Source organism: Mugil cephalus, chromosome 7 (genome assembly GCF_022458985.1).
Source record: "Mugil cephalus isolate CIBA_MC_2020 chromosome 7, CIBA_Mcephalus_1.1, whole genome shotgun sequence".
NCBI lineage: Eukaryota > Metazoa > Chordata > Actinopteri > Mugiliformes > Mugilidae > Mugil > Mugil cephalus.
Genome location: NC_061776.1, coordinates 17,191,660 through 17,209,371, shown reverse-complemented (window position 1 = coordinate 17,209,371; position 17,712 = coordinate 17,191,660). Strand labels below are relative to the sequence as shown.

Below are 17,712 nucleotides of genomic sequence, written 5' to 3'. Positions count from 1 at the left end.
GTTCGCAGCACCGAGGCCCAAATGTCTGCCTAAAAACGCTACACGGGAGAATCCTTCTTTTTCGCACGCCCGCCTCTCCATTAGTTTGGCACCGGGCAACACTGTAGTTAAAGCGATGCACGATTCAGCATGCTGCAGGCAAATCAGCAGCTTCTAAATCCAATCCCCCGTGTAGAATGGGCCTATTGGATTAAATTGATAAAGGGCGAACTAATGCATCTTCGGAGCGGCGTGAATGCTGCAATATATGAGGAAACTGGATGTGACAGGAATTGCTCACTCTTTTAACTTGCACATTTATCAAGTACTTTTCAAGGGAACAGTGTGAATGCGGTTCTAGCTACTCAGGCTCCCGATAAATATCCCAATTCACACAATCACACGGAACGGTGACTTTCCTTGACAGCAAAAAAAAAAAATCACGCTGCTGCATAGACTCCTATTACAATCAGTTAGCTCTCAAAGCCTCTCCCTATTAGAAAACCGAGAGCCGCGTCAGTCACCTGAGCGACGGACCAATCACCTCTTCATTCATCACACGTGCCAATCAAGTCTGGGCCGTGCGCGTGTGTCACGAGGCGGCGGAAAGACATCTCGCGGAGGTGTATGAAGATGCGTTGACAGGAAGACAAAAGGGATTGTATGTTCTTTAAAAAAAAAAAAAAAAAAAACACGGACTGGCTGGGTGGTGAGGTGTTGTCTTCATGAGGCAACGACGCGGCTTGACAGGGGGAGAAAAGACTGGTGGAAGGCCAGGAGGTGGAGACGTGGGTGTTTTTGTCAGCCCCCCCCCCACCCTCCCCCTCTCAGTGTCTGCCGCTAATTGCCTTGACGAATGTCGTGCCATGGCAGCCAGCCAGCGAATGAGCCGCAAACAGCGTTGGTGTGAGCCAGCGTGAGGCATGGGCTTGTATGCACTCGTACGAAGTCGCGCGCGTTTTAAGGAAAGGATCATCAACGCGCCACCACAGCTGCTCTACTCAGGTAAACAGCCACAGCGATCGCCTTCGTCGTCATTACCGTTGCTCCCATCTTCCCCTACTTCGAGATGGTCACTGCCTCATTCACCGTCTTTATCAGTGATGATTCAACGTGGAAACGTCACCCCTATCTTCGAGACGGATTCGGAGATACGTGCATCGTAGTCTTAGTCACGAGGGCGCTACACATATCCTGTTGAATCTTTAACAAATCTTTAATAAATCTAGACTGGACCACACGGCGTTAGTTGGAGAACCAATATCACCAACAAACCTGGCAAAATGAAGAGCCACCACTCTCCGCTCGCACACTTCCATGCACTTACTCTAATGAACATGGTTCCGCAACCTTGCCAGTTTACCAGGTGTTAGAGCCCCTCTTCAGCCCCTTCCCTCTCCAACAACCGCCTGCCACCCGTGGAAGAAAAAAAAATAAAAAATCTATTTCATCAACTACTAATCACAGCTATGCATTCTGGGACGGCTCTCCAGCAACAGCAGGCCTGGGTGAAAAAGCAATTAGCTAAGCATTTTGGATCAAGCACAGTTAGTTGCACAAACAAAAGACACTCAGAGCTCTACATATTCAAAGCACCCCCCCTGCACGCACACATGCATGCACGCACACACACACACACACTCCAACCTGACCGTGAAGGAAATTAATTTAGCTGTAGAAATGGAAGTGCATTCAAACATCACTGTTCTCCTCTATCTCACCTTCTAATAATAAAGCAACAGCAAATACAAAGAGAGATGGGAGTGTTAGAGAGAGTTACGGCGAGTGTGTGTGTGTGTGTGTGTAAAAGAGGGAGAAAAAAAAAACAAGACAGAGAAGGATAGAGAGCCGGAGAGAAGAGAAAGAGAGAGAGCGATGCAAAGAGTGCTATTTCTCCTGGCTCTGCGATCCTTACCATCTGTGAGGGTTTGGAAGCACATCTTGCTGCTGTATTTGCCAAAGCCAGCCACGGTCCGCGCCCGCACCTGTACCACGTACACGGTACCTGGCCTGAGGCCCTCCACGCGCGCCGTGTTGGTCTGGCTCCGCAGGATGGTGGAGTTAATCTCTGCGTGGTCCTGAAAGGAGGGGCGAACACACGAGGGAGAGGGTTAGAGATAACGCGCCGAGGAGGTGTCGTGAAGCAAAGTGTTAAATTGCACAGATAAGGAAATGCTCAAAACAAAATCCAGTGGTGGCAGCATAGGTTTGACAGTGAGACAAGCTTATCGGGAAATCCAATATTCAGGATGTGGCGTGGAGAAAGCGGAAATCAGATAGAAATCAGTTGAATATTTCAGTTGTTGCAAACCAAACACACAGTGCATATTTGAAACTTACAGAGGATAAATGGCATGTACTGGCAGCGGGAAGGACCAAACTATATAAACAACAAACACACAGTGAACAGTTCATGCATTGTAAAGGTCTTTTAAAGCCTCCCTTATAAGGGCAGATTTAAACAGAAATTGCTCGTTTGTCTTCCTCCGCTTTTTAATAAGGCCTCAGTCAGCTTGAGCATCAAATACGCAACACTGCACAAAGCATACAAGCGGCGAAGTACACACCACTCACATGAGAATCTCCCATTCATACACTAACACGCAATATGACAACTAAAGCTAATTATATTTCGCAGATTACAAAGAGCAATAGCTACTTCTGAGCGGCAATGAAGCGGGAGCCGCGTGTGTTTCTTTGGAGGGTATTTAATTACGGCAAGAAGTCTGAACCTCGCATCCCCATTGTTTTGTTGTCTGAAATAGGTTGCTTTTTAAATCTGACGACAGGCCAATTGCATGCACAGTGATTTGTGCTTTTTCATTTAAGGCTATGAAATAAAAATCCCCTGCAATCACTGTCGCAATGTTCTATGCACGGGTTTGCCCTTGATTTTAAATTTAATTTTTATTCATTTATTTTTTTTTTAATATCGGTAAATCTGTTTATATCCTGGCAAAAAAAAAAAAAAAGTTATTTCCACCCCTAAAGACTTGCAGGTATGTATGGATGCATTCATACAGCCATCCATTAAGTAAATTTGCGGCCTGAACGGTGCTGCCTGAACTGCGCCCCCGACTCTGCCGCAGTGTAGTTTGGGACTTGCTGGAGGTATCTGCTATGAGGTATCAGTAATGACTTGGGCCTGTCACCTTCCTTTAACCCAGAGCGAATATGACAGCCAGAAAATAAGACTGCACCTACGCTACACCCACCACCGCAGGCTGCTGATAGCTGGGTGCTGACAAATCGCACAGAGGGAGAGGGGCAGCTGAAAGCGAAGGGGCAAATATCTCTGAGTCAGTAATACAATGTAAATAGATGCAGGCCTTTTAAGCTCGGTAAACGCTCTATTATTTAATGCCCGAATTACATCTTCTCATACATGCACTGCAGCTCTGAGAAAATATCAGATGGAATCTGTGTTGACACCAGAGTGGAGTGGAAAAAATAGAAAGGCAGGGAGGAAGGAGAGGAGGGAGGGAGGGAGGGAGGGAGGAAGGGAGGGAGAAGGATGGAAGAAGATGGCAGGAAGCGATAAGAAACACAAGGCAGAAGCGACCCACAACGAAATCATTATCCAATCTGATTGGTGTAATTGAATCATTCCGGTTGCTCCGTCATTGAGCAGACGAGGTAAACACAGCTATGAAATCTGCCCCCCCACATAATGATGTGCGCAATCACATTAACTCTTATTGGACACTCTGGGCTTGATGAAGACAAATGTTTGGGCTTGGGACGGGAGAGCATCACACCAACAGGCTTTCATTCTGTCTCGGGGAGGAAAGAGATATTTACAAATGGAATAACTGGTTTAGAGAGTTTAATCGTTCTGCGGACCTTTTGTTCGTGACATTACCCAAACTGCCATTTCCCCAACGTGCTGCATACAAATTCTAAACTTTGGGGTGGCAGCTTGTGCAGCTGAAAGAGGCTCAGAAGGCAAGAAGCCCCTCGAGAGACCGGAACCATGGTCACCTATTCCTATTCATCTGGTCTGAGACATGGTTGAATGCGTGCGGAGCGCATGGGGTCAGGATTTGCCTATTCCAGATATCAGTCAGCCTGCATTTTTCAGAACCACACCCCCATCTGTTGAGTTGGAACGGGGGACAGGTGAGCAGACAGATGGCAAACCGCCAATGGGCTTGCGTCCCTTGGGGGAGCACCAGCTAGGAATGGCCCTTTCATGCTGCCTGTCAAATGGGGATTATGTGACTCACATACACACCCACATCTGCCACTTAAAAATAAGCTGGCATTTGGCAATCCGGCAGGTTAGAGGATAGCCAATAAAAGGCCATGCCAGGAGGGACTTCCAGCCACGAGAGGTCCTGTCCCGCTGCCAGTCAAATGGGGATTAGGAGGACCACACCCCAACTTGCTAAATAAAGACAGAGCTGCAGGTGGGAAGGCAGATGGCTGAGCAGCCAATCAAAAGCATTGCCAGAGGTGGCAGAAAAGGAAGCTCCGTGGGGAGTTTGGTTACTGAAGCATTCAGTTAAAGCATAAACACCATAAAAGCATTCACTTTCATTCACTTTGGGGCATCTGATACATCCTCATTGGTCCTAGTTGTCCACCTACCACTCGTTGTGGACATACAGTATGGCGGTGCTGTCCTCGAAGTCCTTGAAGATTTTGACAAACTGCCAACAGGGAACCAACGAGACGCATCAGCAAAAGTTAGTGTTCCTTTAGGCTACCTTGTCTATTCTACTCAAACAATGAGAAAAGGTCACGGCTGCTAGTGATGGAAATGCAAAACAAGCGCGCGCGGAAAACAGCAAATGCGATGGAGTTGAACGGACCGACAATGCTCAGTCGCGTAATGCCCCCTCGAGCAAAAACCTCACCGAGCGCATATTAGTTCATTCATAAAAAGAATGGCCGAATTTCAATTACATTGTACTCCGTATGAAAAATAGGGAATGAAAATGTGAGGAATTAGAAAAAAAGTGATGATGTGTGATAATAATCACGGACTCAGTTTGACTCTGAGCTGTGTTTAGTTAACTCGTTTTATAGTTTGTACTAAATATACTATAATATGACGAGATCAGTTACCGTCCTATTACTGGAGGGCCCACATTTGTATTTTTACACGTTAAAACTTTTCAGTTAAATTTCATGTAATTGGCAATGACCTCCCAGTTGAAACTGTGCTGCTAGTGAACTGCTGAGGGGGGATTTGAATTTCTTTTCTTCCCTTCTCCCACTTTTTCTTGTACGTGTGTGTGTCTGTGTGTGTGTGCGTGTGCGAGAGCTTTTCAGTCAAAGCCACTTTCTGGGCCTGTAAAGGCCACTGAGACATTATATGTCACGGTGAACTATAAAAATAAGCCTGACTTGACTTGACTTCAATTCACTTGACGCGCCCGTGTGTGAGTGCGGATCCGTGTTTGTGTGTCTGTTTTTCCAAAAATGCCAACCACCCAAAAATGGACAGCATGGCCACTTGGCACGGAGACAAACATGGTGGGATACCATGTGTCCTCTTCACAGGCTCACACGCGCACGCATGCTTGGAAATTGCGAGCGCACACACACACACAAACACTCGAAAACGCACACAAAGAAAGATGGGGAGGAAATCATTTTAGTATTATGCATGTAAAAAGGGAATTACAAATAAAAGGAATATCTTCCATCAGTGCTCCTGATTACAATGTTTTGCCTAGACTTAATAAAGAAAAGTGGAGGGATCTTTAGATAAGGGAATAAACAGCAATCAAATCCGATTTTAAAAGGCCCCCTGCTGTGAAGCGAAGCAAGCAAATATTTCTCTTTCAACGTGATTCCCGGTCAAGAGTATGGGAAGAAACGTGTGAGAAGCTCTCTTTTAGTTAGTCTTCTTGCTTTCTTTACTTAGAGGTGGCTCTGCACGCATTCCTTTCACCTGGAGACCAGCGAGAAGGCCTTACTAAGCAAGTAGGGAGACAAATAAAGAGGCAGGGAAGAAGAAGGGAGTCTGAAGGAGGAAATGTGAATACCCTTGCTGGGGGACGGAGGGAGCGCAGCGCAAGACCTGCTTTTTGCAAAATCCATTAAAAAAAAAAACTTGTCTGTACAACATCTGTGTGTCTACAAAAGTGTCGTGGTTGACTCTGAAGGCTGGCAGGGAGAGAAGAAAGGAATAATAAACACTTTCCTCTGGCTTCTCTTCTGAGGAATTGCTAATTGTACGAAAAGCACAGGGGAGACTTGCAGAAAATGCAGATGGCGCTACGGTCAGCTACGCCGCGCGTCCTGGTGACACGCTGAAAAACTTTGCATTTGCTCTTGGATTTCTCACACTGTCACATGAAGGTGCTACTGCCATCCAGAGTGGATACACCTGACCTGCTGCTGACACTCACACACACACACACACACACACACACACACACTCAAGCATGCACACCCCCTCTCTCTGACACCGGCGGGGCTATCAGTAACCAGAGCTGGTGGTTGCTCCACTCCAGCCTTAATGGAGGGCCTGACCTCCGCTATGCTGAGTTATTTCCACCCTCCCCAAATTTCCAGGCAACCGGAGGAAAAAGGAGCACAAGGAAAAATGGAGAGAACGATAGCGTGAGATTCTTTTTTTCCTCTGCAAGGCTTTAACTCATTTAGCGTTGCCTCCCAGTTTTGCAGGGTCCCGCTTACTTTGTAATAAGAGGGCAGGGTGAAGAGAACAGCCTTCAGAGCAAAAAAAAAAAAAAAAAAAAATTTGATGAAATTGCCGAAATGCAGTCATTTGCATCGTCTTTGTTCACGCGCGCACAGTTTAAACTGCCACTCTTGACAGAAAATTGAAACATATTTTCGTAATTTTACAACATTATTTTCGGTAATATTATTCATAGCAGTGCCACTGAGGAGAGTGTACATATTACACAAACACGTTAAAGTGATTGGGGTTTACGCAAGTGTCGTATAATGTGAGCAACGACTCTTATTTCAAAGTAAATGTGAGTAGCTTAAGGAACTGTTATAATATTCACTGACTAGTCACTATCTTCTGGCACTTCTTTACTTCTGGCAGACGACATTATGAAGCCATGATTGCGGCCCTGCATGGTGCCCTGGTGGTCAAGCAGTCAATGTAATCACAGTCTGGTCCGTTCGTCATAATGATCAAGGTCATGAACCTCCACTACATTCTCTACAGGAAACAACCGTGATGCCTGCTTAAACAGGCAAATACAAAAACTGAAGGTACAAAAACACAAAGGTGTCTACAACTGTTTAAAAAAAACTACAGCACAACGTCAAGGTTGTGAAAAAGCACACGTTTCTTTTATGAATACCCCCAGGTATTACTTGACGGAAAGTGTGACAATGCCGTGCTGCTTGAGAAGTTGCCATCGTTAATGGGTATAGGAGGCTTCCCGTGAGGTGCAGTGTGCAGAAAGACAGCTCTCCACTGCGCTAAGGACTAGCTGACAGTGGCAGGCACGCTGAGACAATCAGCTCCAGAACCATAACAGTGTGACTACTCTGAGATTAATCCAGGCGTTGGTGTGACGCAAAAAAAAAAAAAAAGGTTATATGGCGCATGTATGCATGTATGCATGTATGTATGTTAAAAGTCACACGCTGTGCTTGTTTAAAACTATTTCAGCTGAGTGTGTGACAGACATGGCGAGAGGCAGCCCTCAATAATTGCCTTTCATGACTCAAAGGCCACATCAACGCTTAACGGCAGCGTGGGACGTTTTCTGGACCTCTTAAGTATTCAGGGAATCAATGGAAAGCTGGCAGGACTGCCCTCGACACGATGTGATTGAATTTCCTGCTTTCCCATAGCAAGCAAGCAAGCAAGCCAAACATGCACGCATTACCTCAGCTTAGGTCCAGGACTCGAAGAATTTACGAGGCTTTGTCACCGTGTGCATACGGTATGGAAATCGGAAAACGTATAGTTGTATTTCCTTCAGCAAAATTTTCTTTGACTAGCTTTTCTTCTTCTGAGAGTTGGTGCTTCTTAACCTGACACATCTGCACTGACACTTTGGACAGCTTTGGTTGGTCGAAGGAAAGTCTGTTTAGGACCTATAAAAAGCCGTGTCAGTTCCACAACGCGCGGTGTCAAAAGAAGACCACCGTAGAGGAAATGTCATCTCCACAGCCCAGTGTGTCTCAAACCAATCACTCCAGCTTCTGCGCCTTACTCACACCCACACGGTGGAACGGACAGAAGCTCGTGGAGGGACACGTAGGCGCATTAAGACAGGGGTGTACACTCCAGAGCGCAACCTCTCTGTCACCTGAATCCTCCCTGCGCAATTAGCAACCCCGTCCTCGTTAGTACGGCAATTTGTGATAACGCCATGCTCACGTATTTGTATGAGGATGCGCTACATAAACATCATTAGGATTACGTTTCATTGATATTCATGAGCTAATGGGGTGGCTGTATAAGTGTTATTTACACTGCACTAAGCTGTCTGGCAGATAAAGTTTCTCAGGGGCACCGCAATCGGATTCAATTTCATGACCTGTGCAGCAAGCGACGCAGCCATTATTGGATGACGGAGCTTCCAACAGCAAACATTATTTAAAAACATCATTGTTGTTCTCTCTGATGGAGAACGCTAAACGCGACGAAGCTATTCTAAGGCAACGCTGTGAATATTGATCCACGCACCTTAGCCAAAACGAGTTTGTGTGAAGTAAATAAAAAAAAAAAAAAACAGAAAGAAAAAGATTGATGAAACTCTATTGATGTTATCTTTTATTTGGAAATAGCAGCAGAACATTGGGGACGGTGCACCGAGTCTCACAAAAAGTCTCAGTTTAAGATGACAAAGACCGGGGAGGGAAAAAAAAAAAAAGAAAAAAAAAAATGCGCATGACCAACCTTGCCTATACCTATCGATCAGCTTTAGGAGGACAAACAACGGCCCAAACAAAAAGATAGAGTCTCCAGTCTCTCGGCATCATTATGTCCCAGGCCTTGGGAAAAGCCTACAGGTCAATACTGAAGCAGCACAGGAACTGTGGGGTAGGGCTGGCGACTTAATAAAGCAGACGTATTGTCTGTGAGCAGACGGGTCGATGTGACTCCCTCCAGACGCAATGCATTTTCACAGCGGGACAGGTTGCTGCACTGTGCAGAGTGGGCCTGGAGCAGAGGTCAACCCATTCACTTCATCAGCAGCAGAAACCGAAGAACAGTGGGAGAACAAGAGTGAACACAGTAAAAGAACATATTATCAACCCGGGGGACTGTGCTCAGATATATCCGGGAGAGCTTCGATTCTGGGGGGGGGGGGGATTCGCATGAAGTTCCCCGCGCATATGCAGATCAGAGACGCACGTGACAGAACGTACACGGACACACGGCTCACCTTCTCGTAGTAGCGCAGCTCGTAGTCCAGGATGATGCCGTTGGGCTGCTCTGGCTGGGGCCACGAGAGCGTGAAGCTGTTCATGGTGGAGCTGATCTGGTGCATGATGGGAACGATCGAGGGAGCTGCAGGAAAAAGAGAGAGCAGCACGATTAGTTCGTTTTTATAATAGATGCTAACGATTGCAGATTTATCTCCCGAACAACTGTTCATTGGTTGCTAGTAGGTGTTTATACCGTTTGTTTAGGATAATAAAGTGGCACAGTCATCCGGGGGAAGTGAGCGCTCTGCTCGTTTCTGACTGAACAGAATGGTTAGCAATTAGTATAAAAAGTCTCGCACCAGCCTCGGCGCAGCCCAAGCTTGAATTAGACGTGCGGCAAAACTTTTCCTCCCAGTTAAGCTGAACTGATCAACACAACGTTTTGCTTGAAATTCTAAAGGGAATCTAAAGCAGTGCTTTAACAACAATATTGATTTTTACAGTACAGATTCAAAGAGCTCCACAGTAAGCAGACAGCTACGGGACAAACACTTCATTACCTGCCTAATATTTCAATACCTTTAATGATCTGTAATAACTGTTTTGTATTTCGGTTCAGCGTCGCGGTTAGTTTGAATGATGCTGCACATTTTACAAATAGATTACACGTCATCTTATGCGGGTACTCATAATCAATCACGCAGTTCCGCACATGCTGTACATCTCTCCAGCCATCAGAATTCTTCACACAGGTTTGAACAGCGAGCGCCTCTCTCATCAGTACCCAGGTAACCAGCTGAGTCAGGCCAATTAGAGCTGCACTCAGCCATATTCAGGCGCTGCGGTACCAAGAATCAGGCTGCTTTGGCCAAAGTATCGCTGCCAGAATTGGCTAAGATTTGTGGGTGTGGACTTGGGCAGTGTCAGCTCCAGTTAGCAGGACTTTGGCTACCTTTGAACCTGAATTGTCCGTCACCATGAGTCTGGCATGAGTCCGGCAACCATTTGTGTTGGATTTAGAACGCTGTTGGGTTGAGTAATTCCGTCTACCTAGGCAGAATATTGGAGTACCATGTGTGGCAGCCACAGGACTCATTGTATGTGGCGGCTAGTGTCAATTTCAAAGCTTTGCAACTGATATTTCTTCGCCATTAGACAACCATTGCATCAGCTTGAAAATAGCTTTTCTCTCCTGCCATAAACCAAATGTTGAGGAACATTTATTGTTATAAAATGTTGTTAGTGGGGGACCTTTGTGTCCCATGGGTTGAGGGGAGGGGCCTCTGTGAATCATCCCACAGATACTTGATCAGTTTGGGTTCTAGTGAATTTGGAGGCCAGATCAACACCTTGTGTTGTTTTTCGTGTTTTTTTTTGTTGTTTCTAGACCATTTTGTGTGTGTCTCTGTGTCAGGCTGCATCCTGCTGGGGGTGTCTGCTGCCATTACGGAGTGTCATTGCTATGGGGCGGGGGTGCCTGGTCTGGTCTAGGTGGATGGTACATGTCTAAGTAACAGCCACGTGAATTCCAGGTCCAAAAGTTGGTCACTTCTCCTGTCAGTGGTTTTATTGTTGTGGCTGATCAGTGTATGTAATATAACAAAATAGAACGTTTTCTTATATATATATATCCATTTGTATCCACAAATATCTCACCCCTGTGTATGTGATAATTCAGTCAGTGAGCATCCCCATATGCTACTAACCTGCATAGCAATATAATAAGTAAAGTAAGTCTGGAAATAAGTTGTTTGCTTAGAAATAAGTTTAAATTAAACCAAATGTAAAGAAGAGTTCATTTGATTTTACTGATTTGGCAATTTGCAAGTAATTGCAAGTAATGACCCATACCGACACAGTTTTTATGGAAATATAAGGCCTTGCAGGAACATAGTGAAACTTGTGTTTTTTCTTAATTCTTGACCATTCCTTTAACAGAGAGCCTCCAGCCAGCCAATAAAACTTACGTTTCTGCATCTTGCTGCATCTGCAACAAAACAAGGACCTTAAATGCCCATTCTCTAGTCAACATTAAAAGCCATCTGTGTATGAGCTGTGTGCTATTCCTTGCATCCAACCCACTGGGATCAAATAATCACTATACCGCTGTATAGTCCTGCTCAGTCTATTCCATCCGTCCACCCGAATGCACCTGAATGCACACAGAGGAGCTGTCAATTAAGCCAGATATTTGCCAATTTCCTGTTCATTCTATCGTTTTCATCCTCTCCACCTCACCTGCTCCTCCTCACTCTTCACACGCTGCTCAGAGATTGTGCTATGGGACAGAAGGAAGACATCATCGTCTGTAATATGTCGCATGTGTGTGTACACGCCTCTGCGTTTTTGCATATCTCTAAATTTAAGTTAGGAGGATGTTTGAGAACAAATGCTTGTCGGTGGGCATTACGAGCCACTATCAACATCCCCCCCGATGCGGCGCTGTTTTATTTTCAACGCAAGATAAGGCCTGCGTCTGAACCAAGACAGTATCTGATCAGCTTAAAGTGTCTTTTTATCCATATGGGCTACAAGTTTGAAATAAAATAAATTGAATTGAACCGAAATTGACCCTAATTTTTACCAGCCGAAAAGGTGTCATATTTAAATGCGGAGCCCAGACTGTCTCCTCTCCCACCATTACCTTGGCAGATTTTCTCAATGTTGACATTTAACAAATCGGTGGATATGTTGCCGTTGCTCAAAGCAGTGTCAAAGTAATTCAACTTCCCGTGCTTTCTCCTCTGCAGTGAAGGAGTATAAGTTTCCCGTTGTTGGCATTTGTTTATTCGATGTGCATGTCAGCCACAACATTATAACCACTGACAGGAGAGATGAATAAAAACAACCAGCTTGTGACAATACAGTGTTCTGCTGGGACACTTTCTAGGTGGGTATGGACCACCCACCTAGACCAGACCAAGCACACCTAAATGCACCCCATAGAAATGACAATCCTTGATGGCAGCAGCCATCCCCAGCAGGATGCAGCCTGACACAGAGACAAACACACAAAAATGGTTTGGGAACAACTCAAAAAACATCAAAAACAGCACAAGGCGTTGACCTGGCCTCCAAATTCACTAGATCCCAAACTGCACTGGAAAAAGCCTGGACCACAGAGGCCCCTCCCCTCAACCCATAGGCCCCCACTAACAATGTTGTGTTTCCAGACAGCACAGGACACCCTCAGAGGGTCCATGATCCCGTGGTCATAATGTTATGCCTGATTGGTGTATTTGTTCTGTTCATGGATCCATCAGTGGTTTCGAGGGAAACCTGTCCAGGTTCCAAGATTGGGATTCTCAAATCAATTAGTTAGATTTTGAAATCCACACTGTTCATATCACCTACTCATCTAGTTCTGAGGATGATGCAGAATGTCAAAAATCAGTTCTGAAGCATTTTGTCCGTCACAGATCTTGCTAGCTGCCATCATTTTCCTCTTTTAATTTCAATAAACCATTAGTGAAACACACCAGTAGTTCATGTGGCCCACACAGCGTTTTTTTTTTTCTCACAGGGAAGTCTACCTGATAGAGCATGATTTCCTGAGCAGCAGATGTGAACATTTTATGAGAGGTGGGTTTGAAGGTCCTGAAAATATGATTTTTATTTCTATCAGCTTTTTAATAGAAGTGATTTCCTGCCAAAGTCAGAACAGTTTTAGTTATTGCCCTTTGGAGATTTCGGAAATTGTGCTCTTCCCTCTTCTCTTCTGACCAGTGGAAAGTGGGTTGGACTCATTAAGTTAAAAAAAAAAAAAAAAAAAAAAAAAAGTGATGTCTCAGAAACGCACGAATCAGGCGACCAAGTTATTGGTTATCGGTATCGGCTTCAAAAATGTGCACCCCTAATTTGAATCAAAACAAGGGCCATAACTACAGAAGCAGTGAAAGACAGGCTGGACGGCAAACCTTAAAACAGAAATATTGCTACGCCTTAGTTTATGTCTTCACCCCCAAGTCATTGCTAGGAAACCTCAGCAGTAACTCATCTATGCAAAACAGAAGATACTGCCTTCAATCTTTGATTAATCTTCTATAACATCTACCAACAAACTGCCGTCTCTCCGTTGTAGCTGTATTATTTATGCTTGTGGTATTTAAGTCTGAATGAATCATGACATAACATTGTCTAGAATTTGCATCTGATTTATTGTTAGCTTTGCAGAGTTTCTGATAAGAAAAACTTTTTTCTTCCTGAATTGATTGAGCTGGTGCCTCAATTACGTGCAATTAGTAATGTCACCTCATCCAAAATGTATCTTTTACCTTTCCAGACCACAACTAGGAAAAACGAATGGCTCAACGCAGGTTTCACGAAGAAGCCTGGAAAACTGCGCCAGCGTTTGTGCCACTGAGCAGCTTTCACTCAAAAGAGTCACCGCTACCCAGTTCTTCTTAATACTTCCATTACCCCTTTACTTTTAACTGTATGGCTTGAGAGGGAGAGAGCGTGAATGAGTCCAATCACACAGACGACACAGCCAGAGTGCTGAGGCTGGAGCCTGGATCGCAAGTCAAAGCCCAAATGCAGCAACTACACAAGCAATTTACAGATAATGCACTTTTGGCTACTGCATCCATTTTTGCGGTACTCATGGTAATTACACAATTGTATCGCACAATGTCTGATGTCAGATACAGATTATAAGTTGGTTAAAAAAAAAAACAGCAACGCAGTCGTGACTGAATAAAAATGCTTACCTTTTATATACAAATCAGTCACTTTATTAGCACACTTGAAGATGCCCATGAATAAACTCCTTCAAGTTGCTATGAATTCTATTTTTTTTGTCTTATTCATCAAGCCAATTTGTGAACACACAAATGAGTTTGATTTAGAAAAAAAAAAAAACGTGCCGTGCGTCTGCCCGCATTAAATTCAAAGCCTCGTTGTTTGCGTATAGTGCTGGAAAGGATTCTCCTCCCCCATGTCTGCAGGCATAAACACAGCCCCACACAAGCCCGTGCTCTACATTTTGTGCCTATCAGCCACTTGGCTTTTGGCCTGCTCGCTGCTGAGGCCTAGTCATCGCTCCACCTGGTCTCCACTCTCCATCTTTCTGAATAACTGCTCTGTTCAAAAGGAAGCAAATGGCGCCCTCAACTAAATGATCCTTTTATCACACTCCTCAGTGATCATTCTATTTCTTTCCCCTCTCCACAAACTTTGCATAAGCACTTAGATCGCCGGGAGTTCTGTGAGGAGAAAAGCCCGAGACCCTCTCAGTCAGCTCTGGTGCGGATCATGTTTTGCCTTATTCTGCCGTTAGTGTTTCTCGATGTGAGTGCCAGATAATTGGCTATAATGTAAGTGCGAACAAATGAATGGGCTCTGTTTATCCTGTCAGCGTGAATGGGTTCTGTTTCGTCTGCCTCCCTCGACTCTCACCTCCTGCCCTCTCCTCCTTCTCTCCCTCTCTCACGCTGCAGACAGTGAGCATGAGGGCTGAGCTTCACCTCAGTGCACTTCAGCCTCTCCGCTTCTCAGGCTGGTTCACGCTCCACTGACCAGGGCTAGGGCTGCCTGGTCCGCATTATCAATTACCGGCCACAGGCACACACTGTTCCTGACAGACCCAAGGGAGGGGCACTCCAAGCAGAGATTCCTTTAGTGAAAAGAGGGGCGTAGGAAGAAGAGGGTCCCAGCTCCACTCAAGCATTCAGACGCACATACGGCAAAGTAAACCGATTTTACCACAGAGGATGTATTTATTTATTTTTTTTATGCATGTTTTCAAGTGCTAAGTGTCGGCGGTTAAATATTCAAAGTGCAGCCTGAATTGAGACCTTTGAATCACCGTCGACTTTCATCATCTTTCCAGCGACTTTGTTTTATTGATGGGCCATCTGGAAAAACAGCCCGTCAAGAGTTTCGTATGCTTGCCTGCGCCGCAACGGATTCCGTCGAGTCGAAGCTGGTCTTGTCACCGCGCGTTCGCCCGCCGTCTTTTTCGATAACAGTTTCGCATTATTCCCTCACTGACCGACCGACACCTGGTGAATTCCACCAAAGGTTCAGGAATAGCTTAATATAAGACAACAACCTTTTTTTTTTTTAACCATGGTGTGTCCCGCTGGGCGTACAGTGTTTGTATCTGAGAAGAAAAGCAGGGCAGAGAGAAATAAAGAGCACGGGCGCACATATCTGTGTCCTAGTGGCCTGCGTGTGAAGAGACTGGCAGAGACAATGTGTTGTGCCTGCATTAAGGTTGAGGTTCAGCCCAATGAAGCACCGCTGTCCCCTCCAACTGCGTCCCCCACTGTCACCCTGGGACGGTGACGCTGACAGTGATTGGTGACTGTGTCCTGCGCTCCTCCCTCCTCCCTCCACCCCAAACCACCCCCCACCCACCCTTTGCTCCCGTGCTCCACTTTTATCTGGCCCCACTTGCAGCCCGTGGCTTTTAATGCAGAGCTTGGCTCACCATTAATCAAAGTCAAAGCCTCTGAGCGTCTGACTTACGCAGAAAGAGAAAAAGAAAAGAAGGACGGGGTGAGACAAGGTGAGGCGAGAATGAAAAAAAAAAAATAAATATACACAAATAAAGTTGGAGATCATCTCGCAGGTCCGGCTCAGGGCTGGAGCCTCCTCGTTTTCACGGTTGTTACTATTGCAGTGATTCAAATTTAACGGTGAGAGGTCAGCACACCAAATGTGTTGTTCTACATTTTAAAAGTAGTCCGGCAATTCTGTATTGCACTTGGGAGAGAAAATTAAATTGCAAAAGTCCAAACTTGCGCATTGCAGAGATATCCTTACTTTCAGTCCATTTTAAGGGTGAAGCTCTGAAACTACAATCTTAACCTCCCTCAGTGCAGTTGTACGTCTTCATTAGACACCCATCGAATGCCCCTGTATTTCCATGTCAGGTCCAAAGTAATAATGCGGGCTTTCTGTTAAAAATTGGTCGTCTCCAAGCCCCAATTACATCAACAGGGTTGTTCTCAGAAAGCTCCCTTCAGAGCCACTGTAGAAATACTACTTTAAGTGGATGCGACAGCCTCCAGTTGACTAACAAACGGAAACTTCACGTATAAAAATGCAAAATTGCCTTCTAAATAAGTAAAATGTTATCTTCTACACCGCATACGAGAGTACAGAAGTTTTATTAAATCTCCGTCTCTCTCCTTCTCCTCTGCGGCTTCTTTCTTTGTGCGAGATTCCTCCAATAGACTGTGGCGGCTGTGTATTTCCCTCACAGCTTTCACATCACAATTCCCAGCTGGAAGTTCCTGCTCTGCCTCAGTTACTCCCAGCAAATTGATTGGACAGAAAAGTTGCACCATAATTGGCGAGCTGATCTTGTCCCAAGGCCCCATTCCGCCCTGTGTACAAAGAAACACAAAAACACTACGGTGCCCAAAACATCTGGACGTGTTTACGGGCGCGTGCACGATCCGAACCGTCCTTTCTCGGCAGCGCTAAGACACAGAAGCTATATGGAACCAATGCCGCCTCCTAATAGGGACTCAGCGTCTCAGATGAGGGGAGAAGCCTATAGTCATGCGCTTTGCCTCCGTCAAAGGCGCAGGTTCGACTCCTAGCAGCCTTATTAGTGGGGACTCAGAGGGCCAAGCCAGCCATGACTACATGGTAATGGGCCTCTCTCAAACATCTTAAAGAGGGATCTGTTCAGCGCCAAGTGTTTTCCACGAAACCACGGCTTGAATTGTTTTCAAAATCCCATTATATGTGGTTTCGAATTGCAGCCTTATTTATTTATTTTATTTATTTACGAGAAGCCACGCACTGCAGGCGCATACCTTGACATGCGCCGCTAACAGACGCCGAGTGTCACTTAATGCGCCGCTATGAAGACATCCGAGTCGACAGGGGTGTCTCAGTAGCATTCAAGACCGCACTTTTTACTTTTGCCTCCAGCTAATACCTCGCTTTCTGGATCTGGTGACAGGATGCAACATTTATGAGAACAGGCATCAAATAAAATAAAAATGGCATGTCTGGGAGAGCTTGGAGAACCGCTTGAGATGACGAAACTCTCGGACACCCCGGCTCTCGCAGAACGAGTGGGAGGACGCGGGGAAAAGGAGGCTACGCCCCCAAAGCAAATGGAAAGACTCTGTAAACCGAAAAGTCATAATGAGTTGTGTCTGGAATCCTCTTCACGGACATGTTTTCCTAACATCTCAAACGATTTTAGAACCCCACGGAGTGCAGATCTCTGTAATTCATCCGGTTGTTTAGATTTCAGTATAGCTCTCCGTATCTTAGCATCTAGACTGCAACCCGCCCGGCTTGGCTTGCCCATAGAAGGCCAAGGACAGCGTTGTTTGCATTTCTGCGGGAATAGCTCTCCAAACAGCAGCTAAGTGGAGGGGGTTTGTTTGTAGATATAGCTGGCATTCTGTGGTCTGAGGGACCACATGGCACATAATCTAGGTC

General features: G+C 45.5%; 1 protein-coding gene across 3 annotated transcripts in view; it reads right to left on the bottom strand.

Moving 5' to 3' along the window:
- The window catches only part of LOC125010253 (ephrin type-B receptor 1-B), a 148,135-nt gene that overhangs the window by 28,933 nt on the left and 101,490 nt on the right, over positions 1-17,712 (bottom strand). For all 3 annotated transcript variants that reach the window (XM_047588715.1, XM_047588717.1, XM_047588716.1), the window contains exons 6-7: positions 9,318-9,442; positions 1,895-2,057 (exon numbers count right to left, since the gene is read on the bottom strand). In XM_047588715.1, coding sequence (XP_047444671.1) covers positions 1,895-2,057; positions 9,318-9,442 — 288 coding nt within the window. The remainder of the gene's footprint in view (positions 1-1,894; positions 2,058-9,317; positions 9,443-17,712) is intronic.